We start from the raw sequence: 18703 nt of genomic DNA on the forward strand, positions 1-18703 counted from the left end.
CGTATACTATCCTGTATAGTCTTGCTTAGGATTTTAATGCAGACACTTAAGACATGACGTATTAGATAACGTATACTATCATGTATAGTCTTCTTACTTAAGATTTTAATGCAGACACTTAAGACATGACGTATTAGATAACGTATACTATCCTGTATAGTCTTCTTACTTAGGATTTTAATGCAGACACTTAAGACATGACGTATTAGATAACGTATACTATCATGTATAGTCTTCTTACTTAGGATTTTAATGCAGACACTTAAGACATGACGTATTAGATAACGTATACTATCATGTATAGTCTTCTTACTTAGGATTTTAATGCAGACACTTAAGACATGACGTATTAGATAATGTATACTATCCTGTATAGTCTTCTTACTTAGGATTTTAATGCAGACACTTAACACATGATGTATTAGATAACGTATACCATCATGTATAGTCTTACTTAGGATTTTAATGCAGACACTTAAGACATGACGTATTAGATAACGTATACTATCCTGTATAGTCTTCTTACTTAGGATTTTAATGCAGACACTTAAGACATGACGTATTAGATAATGTATACTATCCTGTATAGTCTTCTTACTTAGGATTTTAATGCAGACACTTAACACATGATGTATTAGATAATGTATACTATCATGTATAGTCTTACTTAGGATTTTAATGCAGACACTTAAGACATGACGTATTAGATAACGTATACTATCCTGTATAGTCTTCTTACTTAGGATTTTAATGCAGACACTTAAGACATGACGTATTAGATAATGTATACTATCCTGTATAGTCTTCTTACTTAGGATTTTAATGCAGACACTTAACACATGATGTATTAGATAACGTATACTATCATGTATAGTCTTACTTAGGATTTTAATGCAGACACTTAAGACATGACGTATTAGATAACGTATACTATCCTGTATAGTCTTCTTACTTAGGATTTTAATGCAGACACTTAAGACATGACGTATTAGATAATGTATACTATCATGTATAGTCTTCTTACTTAGGATTTTAATGCAGACACTTAACACATGACGTATTAGATAACGTATACTATCATGTATAGTCTTGCTTAGGATTTTAATGCAGACACTTAAGACATGACGTATTAGATAACGTATACTATCATGTATAGTCTTCTTACTTAGGATTTTAATGCAGACACTTAACACATGATGTATTAGATAACGTATACTATCCTGTATAGTCTTCTTACTTAGGATTTTAATGCAGACACTTAAGACATGATGTATTAGATAATGTATACTATCATGTATAGTCTTCTTACTTAGGATTTTAATGCAGACACTTAAGACATGACGTATTAGATAATGTATACTATCCTGTATAGTCTTCTTACTTAGGATTTTAATGCAGACACTTAACACATGATGTATTAGATAACGTATACTATCATGTATAGTCTTACTTAGGATTTTAATGCAGACACTTAAGACATGACGTATTAGATAATGTATACTATCCTGTATAGCCTTCTTACTTAGGATTTTAATGCAGACACTTAACACATGATGTATTAGATAACGTATACTATCATGTATAGTCTTACTTAGGATTTTAATGCAGACACTTAAGACATGACGTATTAGATAACATATACTATCCTGTATAGTCTTACTTAGGATTTTAATGCAGACACTTAACACATGATGTATTAGATAATGTATACTATCCTGTATAGTCTTCTTACTTAGGATTTTAATGCAGACACTTAACACATGACGTATTAGATAACGTATACTATCCTGTATAGTCTTACTTAGGATTTTAATGCAGACACTTAAGACATGACGTATTGGATAACGTATACTATCATGTATAGTCTTACTTAGGATTTTAATGCAGACACTTAAGACATGACATATTAGATAATGTATACTATCCTGTATAGTCTTCTTACTTAGGATTTTAATGCAGACACTTAAGACATGACGTATTGGATAACTTATACTATCCTGTATAGTCTTACTTAGGATTTTAATGCAGACACTTAAGACATGACGTATTAGATAACGTATACTATCCTGTATAGTCTTACTTAGGATTTTAATGCAGACACTTAACACATGACATATTAGATAACGTATACTATCCTGTATAGTCTTACTTAGGATTTTAATGCAGACACTTAACACATGACGTATTGGATAACGTATACTATCCTGTATAGTCTTACTTAGGATTTTAATGCAGACACTTAAGACATGACGTATTGGATAACGTATACTATCCTGTATAGTCTTCTTACTTAGGATTTTAATGCAGACACTTAAGACATGACGTATTAGATAACGTATACTATCCTGTATAGTCTTACTTAGGATTTTAATGCAGACACTTAAGACATGACGTATTAGATAATGTATACTATCATGTATAGTCTTACTTAGGATTTTAATGCAGACACTTAAGACATGATGTATTAGATAACGTATACTATCATGTATAGTCTTACTTAGGATTTTAATGCAGACACTTAAGACATGACGTATTAGATAACGTATACTATCCTGTATAGTCTTACTTAGGATTTTAATGCAGACACTTAAGACATGACGTATTGGATAACGTATACTATCATGTATAGTCTTACTTAGGATTTTAATGCAGACACTTAAGACATGATGTATTAGATAACGTATACTATCATGTATAGTCTTACTTAGGATTTTAATGCAGACACTTAAGACATGACGTATTAGATAACGTATACTATCATGTATAGTCTTACTTAGGATTTTAATGCAGACACTTAAGACATGACGTATTAGATAACGTATACTATCCTGTATAGTCTTACTTAGGATTTTAATGCAGACACTTAAGACATGACGTATTGGATAACGTATACTATCATGTATAGTCTTACTTAGGATTTTAATGCAGACACTTAAGACATGACATATTAGATAATGTATACTATCCTGTATAGTCTTCTTACTTAGGATTTTAATGCAGACACTTAAGACATGACGTATTGGATAACTTATACTATCCTGTATAGTCTTACTTAGGATTTTAATGCAGACACTTAAGACATGACGTATTAGATAGCGTATACTATCCTGTATAGTCTTCTTACTTAGGATTTTAATCATCAACCAATTACTTTCCCTCTTTTCAAATAAATGAGATAGCTTTGCTAATGCTTCAAATGAAATACACTTTAAATGAATAAATAAACATAGTCTGCATACATATCTTCAATTGAAAACAAGACGATACAGTAAAAGCAGTTTGCACGGCGATTTGTATACAGTCCTGAATATTGATGACAATGAAGAACAAAATTGTGTTTTGCCTGAAAACACAAAAAAGTCTTTGTGGACGATGATTTTTATCATGCGAGTATGTATTTCGCTTTTTAACTAAAGTGGTCGTATCGTCTTCAACTCAGAACTGCAGCTGACTTGATAAATAATGATTTTCTCTGATTACTGTCTTTTATTAATGTGCCTCATGAGTGAAATTCAAAATATGATTAAATTAAAGAATAATATTTACCTATGAGTTGTTTTAACTATTTATGCTGTAGAATTTAATAATAAGGATTGACTGTTTATTTTTAATTTCAGTTAAGTATGAACCGAGAAAGAAAAAAATTGTATGATCCACTTCGCGGTTCGTACAGTTTGCATGTAGCTTTTTCAGTTCTTGCTTCGTTGAATTTAACAAATAAATAGTCATTACTTAACTGAACATAACAGCAGCGAATGGGGCGTATGAGAAGATAACCAGTAAATGTTTGAAATGAATGGGAAAGTATGGATAGGTAAAAAAGCTATATGAAATATTTGTCCGTACCTAGGCTGCAAACTTTCAAAGTCATTGTTATATTCATAATTTGCACTGAAAATTATTCCCACTGAGCCTACACTGAAAATTATTCCCATCAAGCCTACACTGAAAATTATTCCCACTGAGCCTACACTGAAAATTATTCCCATCGAGCCTACAAACGATCTACTTGAGAACTACTTGACATCCAAATGTAATTAAATATTTTACCGGGATCTTGTCATCCAAGCAAGTTGTGTATCTAACTGCACTGAGTGCTAGTTTGATAATGCCTAAGCATATTGACCAAAACAAATTTAGCATATAACGATGGGGAGCAACATACTAAACCATGCTAGTTAATCAATGCGCAACTGCAGGATACGCACAAATGATGAAGTTGATCTTACTGAATGACTCAGCTTTTCCCTTGTGCCACTCAGTCTCATTCACATTTTCGAATTGTTCTAATGTCTTCACTAGCCCCCCATGTAATGATTATATGACTAACAAAAACATGTTGTTTTTGTTGTTGTTGATGAGAGTCAGAAATGTATCATTAAGGCACATGGAATGATATGACGAGTATGAATGTCATTTTCATTGACATCTTAAGGCTGTATTAAAGTTAACTGATGATACACCAATCATCTTCAAAGTTGTAATATGTCATGATTTGTTTCTGAAATTGAAAAATCTTACTTCAAGCCAACTGAGATATCATATGGGTTTCATTCTTATAGTACCTTCATCTAAAATACTCGCTAAGATGTTCTCTAGAGTGATTGCTATATTTTCATGTTTTTGTGTTGTTATCTCTCCATTTTCTTACCTACTTTTTGTTATTATCTCTCTATTTATTTCATGTAATCTGTTTTACAAGGTTTGCAATAAATGTATTTGCCAAACTCAGCTGTTTCTCACTTAGACACTTTCTGGAAATACTTTGGAATACAACATTTATCTTTAAATATACATTCTAACATTGTTCTTCATTTTGCAATTTGTGATGTGTTCATGTTTAGTTAAAGTATAAAATTAATTGTTAGTAAATGGAACATGATCAAGACGAAATGTAAAGACAAAAGCAATACTGATATAATAACTGGAAAATTAACTTTGCAAATGACAAAACATCATAAGTCAAGTTTTTTGTACTCATTGGACATTCAAAAATAACACGAACTTTACAGTGTCAAAAAGCAAGTACATACTACCGGTGAGAAAAACAAAACTCGATGGAATGAAAAACAAAAGTCTAAATATTTTCTTTCAGGAGGTAGATAAGAACAGGTGGTAGTAACTCAGGTTTCTCTTTTATATATCTAACAATAGATGGTTTCATCACAAGTCATATATATATATATATATATATATATATATATATATATATATATATATATATCAGATCTAGTCAGTTAGGTCATTTTACACAGGCGTCTTGATGAACAGATCGCTGCCATAAACTGACAAACAATATTCTAAAGCATACCTGAAACACACCTACTTGGCAGAAATGTGTATAGTAAAACAATTTCTTTGTCAGCAATCAATAACTTTCTTTGACTCAGATATACAAACAAGCGAAGAAAAATGGAACTAAATTTCTTGCAACAATGTCTAGTACAAATCTCACAAACCTTTACTGCAATATTTCCTAAATATTTACTATATATCTGAGATTCCTGTCTATTTTGAATTGTACACCACATTCCAACTCCAAGAGATTTATCTGGGACTATTACAGTCAAGCTGTCACCTTAGTTTTGTCTGTTTTTATTGAAATTGTAGCCATTATAGTGGTACATATAATGCATGGTGTATACAGGACTTGGTTACTAATTAGATGAAAAAAAGGGAACCAGTCTTGAAATGAGTGGACGAAAACATAGGGTATACACCGCTCCCTCGATAACTCGCTCCCAGATAACTCATGATCCCGCTTATAACGCGGTGTCTGTCTTGGCTCCCAATTTTTTTCCAGAGAAAATATATCTAAAATATCTTTAAAATATGCTGAACATGAAAAAATTACGATAAGAATTGATAAATTAAACCTTGATACATTGCTCGTTTTATCATCAAAAATGGTGATTAATGTCCATAAAAATATAATCCATATTTTGAAATTTGCAAGTTCTAAATAAGAATTAATTTCAGAGATCTCGAAAATGCTTAATTACGCGTATTTGGATGCCAATTTTTGATCTGGAACGCAGAAACTCACTGAGGCAGGAGTCCTCCGTACAAATGTAATAGGTGCAGGGGAAAATTCAAAGATTTGCCAGTCCTGTTTCAGCCACCTGCTTTGTGAGAAAATGTGTTGATTAGTTAACTGTGCTGATATTTACAACGACAGACTTCAGTGACTGAAAGACTCTTTGATGTACATACATGTTGCCATTTTATAAGAGTACATAAAAAATGAACATAATGTAATAGCTAGGTGGCTAGTTCAAAGGATTTCTGAATCAAGGCTGACATGGATAAAGTTTACAGGTGTAAATCTCTGTCATGTGGTACAATATTAAGGTGGTTTCATTGTTTTAAAGATGGTTGCGAATCCATGAAAGATGACCCACATTCTGGAAGATGGCTGTCTGCGATTGGTGAGTGGGAAGTGACTGCTGTGAAGGGAACAATTCATGAAGATGCTCTATACACAGTGAAAGATATTTATATTATGTTGGGCATTAATTTATCAGCTAATGTAATTTACTGAAGAATCATTTGAAGCTCATAAATGTTTGTACACAATTGGTCGCACATATGTTAATGAGTGAACAAAAATGGTTGCAATCGCTGAACAGCTACTTGCCAAATACAAAAAGAGTTACCAGAGATGCTGTACATGATATACTAATTGAATAATTAAAGTCGATTTCAAAACATTTTTATATGACACACGATCATCATTCCAGAATGAGATACCATATTTTTAAAATAAATACCACTGACCTTTATAACGAAAGACTGCTATTATTTTCACAAAAGTCCATGAATTCTAAAGGCCATGAATTCTAATTTCAGTTATTTATACAAAGGTCCATGAATTCTAATTTCAATTATTTACACAAAGGTCCATGAATTCTAATTTCAGTTCGAAGTTGTACTTAAAGCTGACAACAGCAAAAGCAAGGAAGACATTCGTGTACAGATTCTTGTACAGATTAATGTAAAAATAGTCAATTTTGATTGTCTTTTGTTTGACTTTGTTTCAAGGACTTTGGGGTAGAAATCAAATCTGGCTAATCTCGGACAGAATTGTTCATTGATATTTGCAGTAAGAGAGTCATAGTGTAATATGGTACCCATAATTCCCTTAAAAAACCCCACCAATAATTACTTGCAAAAATTGTGGATTCAAACAAGAATTTCCTAAATGGCATGTGATCTCATCTGTTGTCATCTATTTACACCCTCCACCCCTACCCCCCACCTGCCAACCCAGATCGAGCTTTTATGCTGTTACGGTATTTTTTATTTTGCTTTTACCTGGTACAATATTCTTTCAGACAATTAGGAGGATGTACTTAGTTGACCAACTTGACACTGATTACAGACTTATCAATGACTAAAAAACATACCAAGATAATGTTTAGCGCAACATCACTTTATTCAATTTTTAGAACCAAAGAAAAATCTTAATATTTGTTTCATTTTGTCATCCAACTTCCTCGAATTCAAAGATCATTAAGCATTATCATCTATTATTCAGCGACGATCTATTTGAAACTAGAAGAAACATAATGTACATGAATTAAACTCAATTTATTGAACATGACATGGTTTTCATGCTTTCAAATGTATTCTTCAAAGGAGCAAACAAACAAGCAATGGATAAGTGCGTCATCTCCACGAGTTACTCCTGCAGAAAAGCAGTGGTAACTTGAGTATTTATTCCGCACATACCAGTTCCCCTCTCAATACGGAAGTAGCCATTTTCACCCCACTTGGCGCCCCACGAATTCTTGACTTTCCAATATGGTGTTGTTCCAAAAAGTGATTTATCTGTACCATATCCGACCAGAAGTACCGCTGAAAATAATCAAATGTATTTGCTTAGATATTGCCCATGAAATAAGGTGAAGTCATTTCAAGGTTATTGCAGCAAAGGTCAAATTTTAACTATGATAATGTCTAGGGGTTGACTTTTTGAAAGCAGAGCAGAGTGACCTATTTCTTCAAACTAACTGTTTGTAAAAGATTGTGGCAGCAACATGTACACCTGTATATTATGCTTAATTCAGTTTTACTTGCTAATAAACGTTGACAAAATGAGTGATGAACATGCATTTGGCTGTTAGTGGCACCGAAACCACACGTTTCAGGTTTTTTTTCTCCATATCTCTGCTTGACATGAGTGTTTGTAAGGATTTTACTGTTCTTTTCTTTAAATGCATAATGTTTAAAAATTGATATGGCATTACTAGTAAAAAGTTATGGTTGACGAGATCTGGTTTTACCGCTAATTACAAAGCATTAAACATCATGCTGATTTACGATCATGCTGATCGACAAAATTTTCAAATACTAAAAGCAGTATATGGGAGGGCTGGATTTGTGAGTTAGTAGTTAGTATTTAAGAAGAAATGAGCTTGGACACAAAAATAACTAGACCTTAAAAAGCCTAATATATTATAATCTGACATATTCAACTAAAGAAAAAAATAGCAATCCCTCAAACAAACACATGCACCAGTAAAAACCACACATATGATGTAAAGCCTTTCTATAAGCAGGTCAGTGTGTGTGTGTGTGTGTGTGTGTTTGTGTGTTGTCAAGATGGCTGCTATCGCTTAAGCAGCTTGAAGCAGCTGTTCCGTTTTTGTGTCATTTTTCATGATATAAATGAGCTTGTTGTCTGTCTTTGTCTACGTTATTGTGTTCATCATGCATTGGCTGTTCAGTTCATATGTGTTTCTTCATCTCCTTGTTTTGGAAATGAGAACAGTTAGGCTTTTTCTCAGTTGTCATGCTCCACTGCTGGACTTCCAATTTAGGGTCGTACTATTGCCCCAGTGACATGTTAATGTCTTGGCCAATTTCCTCCCCCCTTTTTTTCTTTTATTATGTTTTTTATTTAGTTGACTTTGCCAGAGTCATTTAGTCCCATTTATTATTATTTTATTATCTTGTTCTCCTTTCTCCCTTTTTTTTTTTTATAATTTTTTTCACGTATGTATTTTTTATATTGGCTTATCTATATCAAATGGTTCCAGTCTTTTCTTAAGTAAGTATATAAGAATAATAAGTGTGTATATATGTTTGTATGTGGTGTAGGGGGTTTTATGGTATGCCATAGCATACTGTATATCATTAGATTTTTGAAAGGGTGAGTTTTTTTTTTATAGTTCAGACATTGGCACATTTTAGTGCGTATATCTTAATTCGGGGTAATTCTCCCTTCCTCATTTGTCAAACAGGGAGTTGAGATGTATTAAGTTTTGATTGATGTACCGTAGTACTTTGTACTTCTAATTGTTATGTACTATTACATATTCATTAGATTCCTATTTCGGTTGAGTCAAATTGTTTACATTCGTAGAACGTATATACATGTGATAGGTCTTAGTACGTTAAATGCATTCAATTGTGTATTATTTTCCTCAAGAACAGATTTCAGTGTATACCACTGGGAAAATTTTGCTTCGGACCCATCTTCATGCAATGACCCATGGGCAAAATTGCCGCATGGCATGACAGATCAATTTAGAGTTGAATCGAGCGTTTTCTGCCAACAAACAGCGGGATTCTCTGTAATAGAATAATTGGTTCTCGAATCTATGTCCAGATGGAAAAAGTCTGTCTGAGTCTGTCTGGACATCGCTGGTATTACATCAGGCTTCTTCATTTATATGGAGACGTTTTATTGAGTTGAATTTGGAATAAGATGGTTATACAACTGTGGCAGAGATTCCATCATCAGAACCTTTAATAAACATCTGAGATGAACTCTCTGTCACATTCATTGTTCATCTATTTTAATTACTTTCCAAATCTGAAAGTTCTGATAAACTGTGATATCTCATTATCAAGTTATAATTTTAAGGTTAAATCAATAGTATCTTAATGGAAATTTCCATTATTTTTGGTTATATTCAATTTTATTGTATAAGGAAGAGGGTAGCGGATGAAATCCCTTTCAGGTATCATTTCTTGTACAATTTTCCATCCCATGCCTCGTCTTTATTTATATATAAATCTTCAAGTCACAATGGTCTAAAATTAAATAATTTGTATTTATGTATTTAAAATATAAGGGAGGGGGAGCAATTATGAGTCCCTTTTGGGTGTCACTTATATGATCTCTCATATGGCATCCCACCCTTATTTATAATTTGAAATTTGAAATTAAGTTAAATTACAGGAAAATGTTTTTCCATTTATTATAGCAGAGGGATCTCTGCAGGCCCCTTTTGGGGATCATGATGATCTCCTGTTTTGATCCCTCTACTAGATTCTTCATATAAGATGATAAATTGAAATTTTGTATTCAATCATATTTGTTTTGCTTGAGTTGGATGTGGAGGAGTCCTGAGGGGTCTTGTTAAAAAATGAGATATGATCTGTCCCTCTTGGAGCCCTGCCACAGCTTGTTATGATGTAGGTCAAATCCTTTTGTACTGGACAATGAAGCTACAATGGCGGACAGACTTATCTGCAGTCGTAGTATCCTTCATGTAGTCAGTACGAAACCTAGTTGTTACTCTGGACAGTACTCTTGCACTGCATGAATATGTCATGAACATATGCAAGGCTGCATATCTTAAGCTGAGATGCATCAGCTCCATTCGCAAATATCTTTCAGCTGATGCCACTAAAATACTATTGTAACTCAATTCTGTCTGGTTCATCTCAATATATACTCCATAAACTTCAAAAAGTTCAAAACACAGCTGCTCGGATCATACTTATAGTACCAGGGGCCCCGAGTGGCCGAGTGGTCTAAAGCGCTCTTCATTACGGATCACTGCCATCTCACCTCTGTCTGCGTGGGTTCGAGTCTCGGATTCAGCCAATGTGGGTATGTGAGAAAGCTTGCCAGTCGCTTCTCGAGGGTCGGTGGTTTTTTCCGGGGATTTCCCAGGTTCTTCCTCCACCAATAATACTGGCCGCCATGTATAGCCTATCGTGTGCTGAAACATGGCGTTAAACCCTACAACAACAACAACTTATAGTACCATGATCAAAGCACACCTCCCCACTGCTCTGTACCCTACACTGGCTATCCATTTGATCCAGAATCAAACACAAAATTTGTTCTCTGTGCTACATTTCACTAATGGACTCCAGTCCAACATACCTATCCGACCTCACCCATGTGTACACACCAGCAAGATACTTACGCTTCTCTTCCGACAACTGTATACTCATTATTCCCACTATGAAAATGAAGTCATATGGATAACGTTCTTTTGCATACCAGGGCCCAGCAACATGGAATGAATTGCCCACTGAACTTTGATACAAAGACACAATGATCACATTCAAGAGTGCTCTTAAAACTCACTTATTTCAACGTTGCAAGAACAAACTTTAAGACCTAATAATATTTACTACCTTAAATATTTTCAGCATGTTTATATGTTTTTTTTAATTTCATGGTGTTTGTTTTTTGTAATCATATCATTATATATGTCTTTTATGTTACAGGTGTTGTCTAATGTCGTAAAGCGCTTAAAGCTTCTAAAGATTAGGTGCTATACGAAGTTCTCATTATTATTATTATTATTAATATTATTATTATTATCCTGTCAATATATAATCACATGCTACATAACATCCACTATGTAGCAGCTGGATTCTCTCAATGTATAAATTCAGAATTAAGTTGCTCACCATGATCAAGGCTGGTCTTGCTACAGAGCCTCGATTTGAACACCCCCCTGTGGTAGAACTGGAGCAAGCGGGCATCCAATGCCACAGAAAGCGGTCCGTACTTGATCAAAACCTCAGCAATAGCGGATTCATTCTGAAAAGAAGCATATTAAATAATTATACTACATCTGCATTCAAAAAGAAGCCAAAAGAAATTATTTTTAAAAATATTTTAGGCTTCTTCGTTACTTTAATTGTGTAAGAAATCAAAGAAATCAATAAACATTTTTCTGTACAGTCATCTTCCAGCTGTGATGACCCTCTCAAATAAGCCACCGATTATCAGATGCCACATTGTGAATATCCAAATAGTATCTTTTTGTGATTTATACCTGCTAAAGTGAAGTCATTTCTTTTGGACGACCAGTTTTTCAGAGCTAAAAACGAAACAACATAAGGAATTACAGATTGTTGTGCATACAAGATTGAATGTCTATTTCTTTATCTGCGTAGCTAGCATTAGAACTTTAAATGACAAACAGAATTTTATTTTTTGGACTTGTAAATACAGTCTAAACTCCTATAACATTTATCTTCAATAAATAATCACCTGTAATATTCAACCTTTATCCATATCCAATTAATAATTATCCAATTAATGATGCTATATTTTCATTTTATATTTCACTTCCCTAAAAAGCTACCTCCCTAGAATAAACAAAGAGAGACCGCAGTACATGATTTGTAGTGACAGGTAACATGGGTATATTTGAATCGATCTGATATTTGTGTCATTATGGGAATGAATGGTCGTATTTGCTACAATCTATATTAGTAACTTTAAGCTGGTTGAAGATTGTTTTGAAAAACACACACACACACACACACACAACTAATTATTCCACACATCAGATGTTAATGGAAAACAAGCAGACATCATAAGTCAGTAAATATTAATGTCAGCATCTGAACAACAACAAAATTTACACTGCTAAATTTAGCACAGCATAGAAGAAATGAATATGTCATTGAAAAATTGAACTTCATACATTACAAAATTGGTAATGTATTGCACACTGCATGAAAGACCATACTGAAGGCCGTTACATAGTGTTTAATCAATTTTCAAGGTCCATGACTTCAACAATCCTATAATTTATTCAGATCAATCCGTACAATTAAACTTTCTAAAATAATAGTATAATTTCAAATAAATAAAGAAGAGAACTACTTTTTAACCATTGTTTATAAATACACAAGTATTTCCTTTTGATGTTATGCATAATAAATTCTAGCTTTACTGATGTTGTTGTGGGACTTACTGACATTTTTCAGCACAAGATAGATTATATTGTGACGGAAGACTGATGCAAATCAATTGTAATGAATCTAAATGCAGTTTGTTAGCATATATATCTAAGGTAGGTAGGTAGAGAGAGAGAGAGAGAGAGAGAGAGAGAAACAAGACTACAATTTACCTGCTCAACAAGCTTCCAGTCAATGACCTTCAATCCAGGGACAAATTTGGACTTGTCCACTTTAAATACACAACTCTGAGTCATATTGCACCACGGCACAGGCGGACCACACAAAGTTTTGTTGTAACTTGGGGCGGGACATGTGAAGCATGTGCCAGGCCCTCCGCCCAAGCCACAGCAGTAGGGGTAGTCGTCCCACAATTCCAGACCACCCTGAAAGAGATTTCAACAATATAATGTCAAAGGGCTTTTTTACATAATGTCAGAGAATTTATATGATGCTTCATGCAAAACCAGTCAATTTTCAATAGGTCCCATAAAGTTTATAAACTTCTTATTAACTTTACAGGTGTGCCCTTGTCGTAGCAAAGTTCTTGTATAATGTCAATTATAAAAGTTTATGCTACTTTGTTCTGAAATGTACTTAATGTATTTTTGATCCAGAAGCAATAAGAATGAAATAAACAAGATTCGTATTCAGCATTTGCATCCTTGAAAAGAATTACAACTAAATGAAATATATATAAAAAGTGATGAATATTTTTCTATCAAGATTTTCTTAAAAAGAAAATACATTTGTATTGGATACATCCTTTCCTAAAGGCACCCAAAAGCCATAAGGAAATGACAGAAACTTAGTTCACCTTACCGCCTTCATTACATACTGGTATGCCAAATAGGGCCAACCTCCATATATACCACAATCAGCATGCTCCCTGCAAGGTAATAAATCATTTGATCAATAAATAAATCAATAAATTAAAAAAATATATATAAACAGAGGAACAAACCATCCAGTCATTCATGTAAGCACTATGTTACAAACACAATCATGTACTCAATAGATCAATCAGTTATACATGTGACATGTAGCATATTAAAATTGCTTTGTGTTGATCAAATTATTTATGATTGCTCGACTGTTAATAGTACCAGCCTTAATGATAATCAATCAATTAATCCAATAATATAAGGCTATGTGACACTGTGACAATCAGTGCATTTAGTAACATATCAGACTATGTGACATTGTGATAATTAACACATCCAAAAGCATAATCCAGTAATACAAGACCATATGACACTGTGGTAATTAATGAATCTAATAAAGTACAGTATGACCAAGTACCATTGTGACAATTAAAGGGTCCAGTAATACAAGACCATATGACACTGTGATAATTAATGAATCTAATAAAGTACAGCATGACCAAGTACCATTGTGACAATTAAAGGGTCCAGTAATGCAAGACCATATGACACTGTGATAATTAATGAATCTAATAAAGTACAGTACGACCAAGTACCATTGTGACAATTAAAGGGTCCAGTAATACAAGACCATATGACACTGTGGTAATTAATGACTCTAATAAGTGTAATTAATGAATCTAATAAGGTACAGTATGACCAAGTACCATTGTGACAATTAAAGGGTCCAGTAATACAAGACCATGTGACACTGTGATAATTAATGAATCTAATAAAGTACAGTACGACCAAGTACCATTGTGACAATTAAAGTGTCCAGTAATCCAAGACCATAAGACACTGTGGTAATTAATGAATCTAATAAAGTACAGTACGACCAAGTACCATTGTGACAATTAAAGGGTCCAGTAATACAAGACCATAAGACACTGTGGTAATTAATGAATCTAATAAAGTACAGTACGACCAAGTACCATTGTGACAATTAAAGTGTCCAGTAATCCAAGACCATATGACACTGTGGTAATTTGCACATCCAATAACATCAGGCTTCTATTGCACAAATTAATATAGCAATTAATAACATAAGACTGACAATGTGACAATGAATGCGTCCAATAACATAAAACTATGTGATATTGTGACAATTAACACATCCAATAACATCAGACTATTCGACACTATGACAATTAACACATCAATAACATAAGACAATGTGTCATTGTGACAATTAACACAGCCAATAACTTAAGACCATGTGACATTGTGACAATGTATGCATCCAATAGCATAAGACCATGTGTCATTGTGACAATAAACACATCTAATAACCTAATACCTTGTGACATTAATGATCTTTAAGCACTGATGAGGATAAGCAACAAAGTTCGTGATCTGACATCGATATCTCAATTTTATATATATGCAATTACCTATAGAGAAGAACAAAACAAAGAAGCAATTTAATACAGACATGAACAAAATAAAACAGAAATGGATAAAAAAAGTTTCCGAAAATGGTGTACAGTTCAAACATTAGTGCATGTAGCAGTCAAATTGTATAAAAAGTGACGTAAAATGTCATTCAGTAGGACTATAATTTTATAATATAAATACAGAAAATGAAATAACAAATTCACATGGAAAGTATATAGGGACTCTACTATTCAGTTTAGCAAACTCAGACGGAGAGTTTACAGGGACTTTCCTCTACACAGTAAAACAAACTCAGATGGAGTGTATCGAGGGACTCTACTATTCTGTAAAGCAAACTTAAATGGAGTGTATCGAGGAACTCTCTACTATATTCAGTAAAGCAAACTCAGACGGGGAGTTTACTGGGATTTTCCTCTACACAGTAAAACAAACTCAGATGGAGATCATTGAGCGACTTTCCCCTGCTCTGAATAAGGCAAAAACATAGTGAGTGTATCGAGGGACTTTTCTCTACTCAGTATGGCTAGAATACTATTCTTACTGCACAGTATCCTCTGTTCCATCACAGTCCACAATCTGTTCCACGGAGAAGTTTGTCAGCTTCTTTCCCATCATGGCCCATCGTCCCTCTATATTTCCAATGGTGCTGAAATGTTAAAGCGAGATAATGCAAATCGTAGGTGAGGAAACCTTTGATTGGAAATGGGGAATACATGAGTGGAGGCCATGTGAGTGTGTCTTTGGCAGGGGGATGAGGAGGGATGCTAAGGACAAGAACGGGAAGATCGTAAGAGGATGACCTTGAGTTAGAAGATATATATGACATTTTGCAAATGAAATGGCAAGCTATCAACTGTACAAGATTTATTTAAACGTCATCATATGAATAAATTAATCAGAATTATGAAAGTATTCAATTGACTTTTTATTACATATACATCACATATAAAAGAAGCATAACAAAAACATCACAATATGTCCTTGTATAAAAGGGATCCCGGGTGGCTGAATGGTCTAAAGCGCTCGCCTTTACAGGTCACTTGCACATCTCAGCTCAACCAACAAGGACATGTTAGAAAGCTTGCCAGTAACTTCCTGTGAATCAGTGGTCCATCCCGGTTTCTTTCTCCAAAAATATACTTGCAACAATGGTATAGCATATTCATGTAGTGACAAAATGTTCTTAACCCCCCCAACAAAAAACCCCATAAAAACCTAGGATTGTATTGAACTCTTCTTGTGCTATTACTTCTTATTGTTAATGATATCTAATTTTAAAATAAACCAAATATAGTTTTATTCTTTATTTTATATAGGGTGAGACAAGGTGATGTCATCTAAAGTGATGTCATTAAATTGGAGTAAAAAAGGAAGCAATCCTGTTCATTTTACTTTAGCTCACTTGACAGCATTGTCTTCTTGTTTCACTTGATATGTTCATTGTGTAACAAAGCTTAGACAAATCAAAAGACCTTCGTGGCACAATTCTGAATGGTTTTCATAAATTCAACACAAAGGAAAGTATGCATATTAATATTGCCAGTCATGCCACATTCAGATCTGTATGAATTTTTATTAAAAACTACAAGCAGACATCAATACTTATGGCCATGCCCTGAGCAACTATTGTTCAGACCCCCTGAAATCATTAATCACTACACACAAGTGTAATTAACACTTTTTCAGTGGTAAAGGCATAGCAAATATCTTGAACACATTACAAGAAAGGCTTATCAAGACATTTACTGTCTGAAACAGTCAAATTCAACACACTGAATGTCCATTTTGTATATTTTTTTTATATACAACTTAATGACGTAATCTGTGTTTGTAACTGTGGTCCATATTATCACTATGGACCTTACGGTCACTTTTATCTTCAGCTTGAACACATCCTTTCTACAGTCCATTTCTTGACTATCTTATGCATATGCCAATCCCCTACTAAATCACAATAATATACAGCAAACAGTGTGTGTGTGTGTGTGTGTGTTTGTGTGTGTGTGTGTGTGTGTGTGTGTCTGTGTGTGTGTGTGATCCATCTCTCTCAACATCCTATTTGGTCAAACTTTTAACATAGGTTCTTCCAGTTTAACAATTTTGTATTCAACAACGAACACTTCTTACAAGTTAATGTGCCCAAACCTGGTAGAGATTCATTGGCAACACTGACTCAAAATGGATCGAAACAATCGACAAATAGTTTTTCAATTCGGCAATAACTTTCACTCTACAATTTAATTTACATCAAAGTCATCAAACAGGTCCAGTATCTTTTTGGATAATCAATCTTCCTTTCTGGAGGCCGGGAACATAGCAACTGGCCTATACCCTAAATCTACTGACTCTCACCAGTATCTACTCCCGACCAGCTACCACCCCCATGCTAGTGAGCACATAATTAAAAATCTCCCTTGCGGTATGTATGTTCAAACCAAATGCATTTTCTAATCCTGCCACCTCTGAAAAGAGATTCGGAGAGCTCAAGGGGCACATTAGAAAGAAAAGATACAAAAGGCACTACTTTGAGGAGGCTAATAGTAAAACTAGACTCTTAGATAGAGGAACAATCCTGAAATATAAAACTTAAAGAAAACCAAAAAGTATGTCCCCTTCGTGATACACCCTGATTACCCAAACCTAGAACAGATCATGCACAAGCATTGGCACCATACTGAAGCATCTTGAAAGTCCCAAAGGTATATTTCAAAAAGTTCCTAACACTGTGTACCGTAGACATTAAAGTCTCAAGGACCATCTAGTACATGCCAGAGTAACTTCAAACAAGACCACAGATTCAGGCATATACCATTGCAAACACAAGCTTTGCCTAATTTGCAAATATATGCCCAAGATCACACCTTTCAGAATTTGATGTCAGCAGTTAACTACATCATCAATCAGATTAAGTTAGGATATCAAACCAATAATACGGGGCCCCAAGTGGCCGAGTGGTCTAAAGCGCTCACCATTATGGATCACTGCAATCTCACCTCTGTCTGCGTGGGTTTGAGTCCAAGGCTCGGCTAGTGTAGGTACATGGGAAAGCCTGCCAGTAGCTTCTCGTGGGTCGGTGGTTCTTCCCTGGGTTTTCCAGGGTTCTTCCTCCACCAGTTATACTGGCCGCCATGTATAGCCTATCTTGTGCTGAAAAATGGCGTTAAACCCTAGAACAACAACAACAACAAAAAACCAATAATACAATATATCTTCTGACATTCAAGATCTGTGCTGTTCAATATGTTGGCGAAACAACTGATTTCAAAAAGTGAATGATATTATCTCAAAAGTACATTCGCAAAAAAAAACACGCGAAAATTGCCAACCACTACAACTCGAATGGACATTCAGTTGAGTTGCTCGAGATTTTACCAACTGAATCTAACATATGGTCAACAGACATAGAACGCACACATAAGGGACGATGCTGGATACTA

At 34.1% G+C, this 18703-nt stretch overlaps 1 protein-coding gene across 2 annotated transcripts in view; it reads right to left on the reverse strand.

The window, feature by feature from the left end:
- Positions 1 to 7416: 7416 nt before the first annotated feature.
- The window catches only part of LOC149781445 (cathepsin L-like), a 78583-nt gene continuing 67296 nt past the window's right edge, over positions 7417 to 18703 (reverse strand). For both annotated transcript variants that reach the window (XM_089935523.1, XM_089935524.1), the window contains exons 8-12: positions 15808 to 15912; positions 13768 to 13834; positions 13119 to 13331; positions 11662 to 11794; positions 7417 to 7857 (exon numbers count right to left, since the gene is read on the reverse strand). In XM_089935523.1, the coding sequence (XP_089791649.1) occupies positions 7682 to 7857; positions 11662 to 11794; positions 13119 to 13331; positions 13768 to 13834; positions 15808 to 15912 (694 nt within the window). In that variant the 3' untranslated portion in view covers positions 7417 to 7681. The remainder of the gene's footprint in view (positions 7858 to 11661; positions 11795 to 13118; positions 13332 to 13767; positions 13835 to 15807; positions 15913 to 18703) is intronic.

This window comes from Sinohyriopsis cumingii, chromosome 15 (genome assembly GCF_028554795.1).
Source record: "Sinohyriopsis cumingii isolate HCF-2022 chromosome 15, ASM2855479v2, whole genome shotgun sequence".
In the NCBI taxonomy this organism is placed as follows: domain Eukaryota; kingdom Metazoa; phylum Mollusca; class Bivalvia; order Unionida; family Unionidae; genus Sinohyriopsis; species Sinohyriopsis cumingii.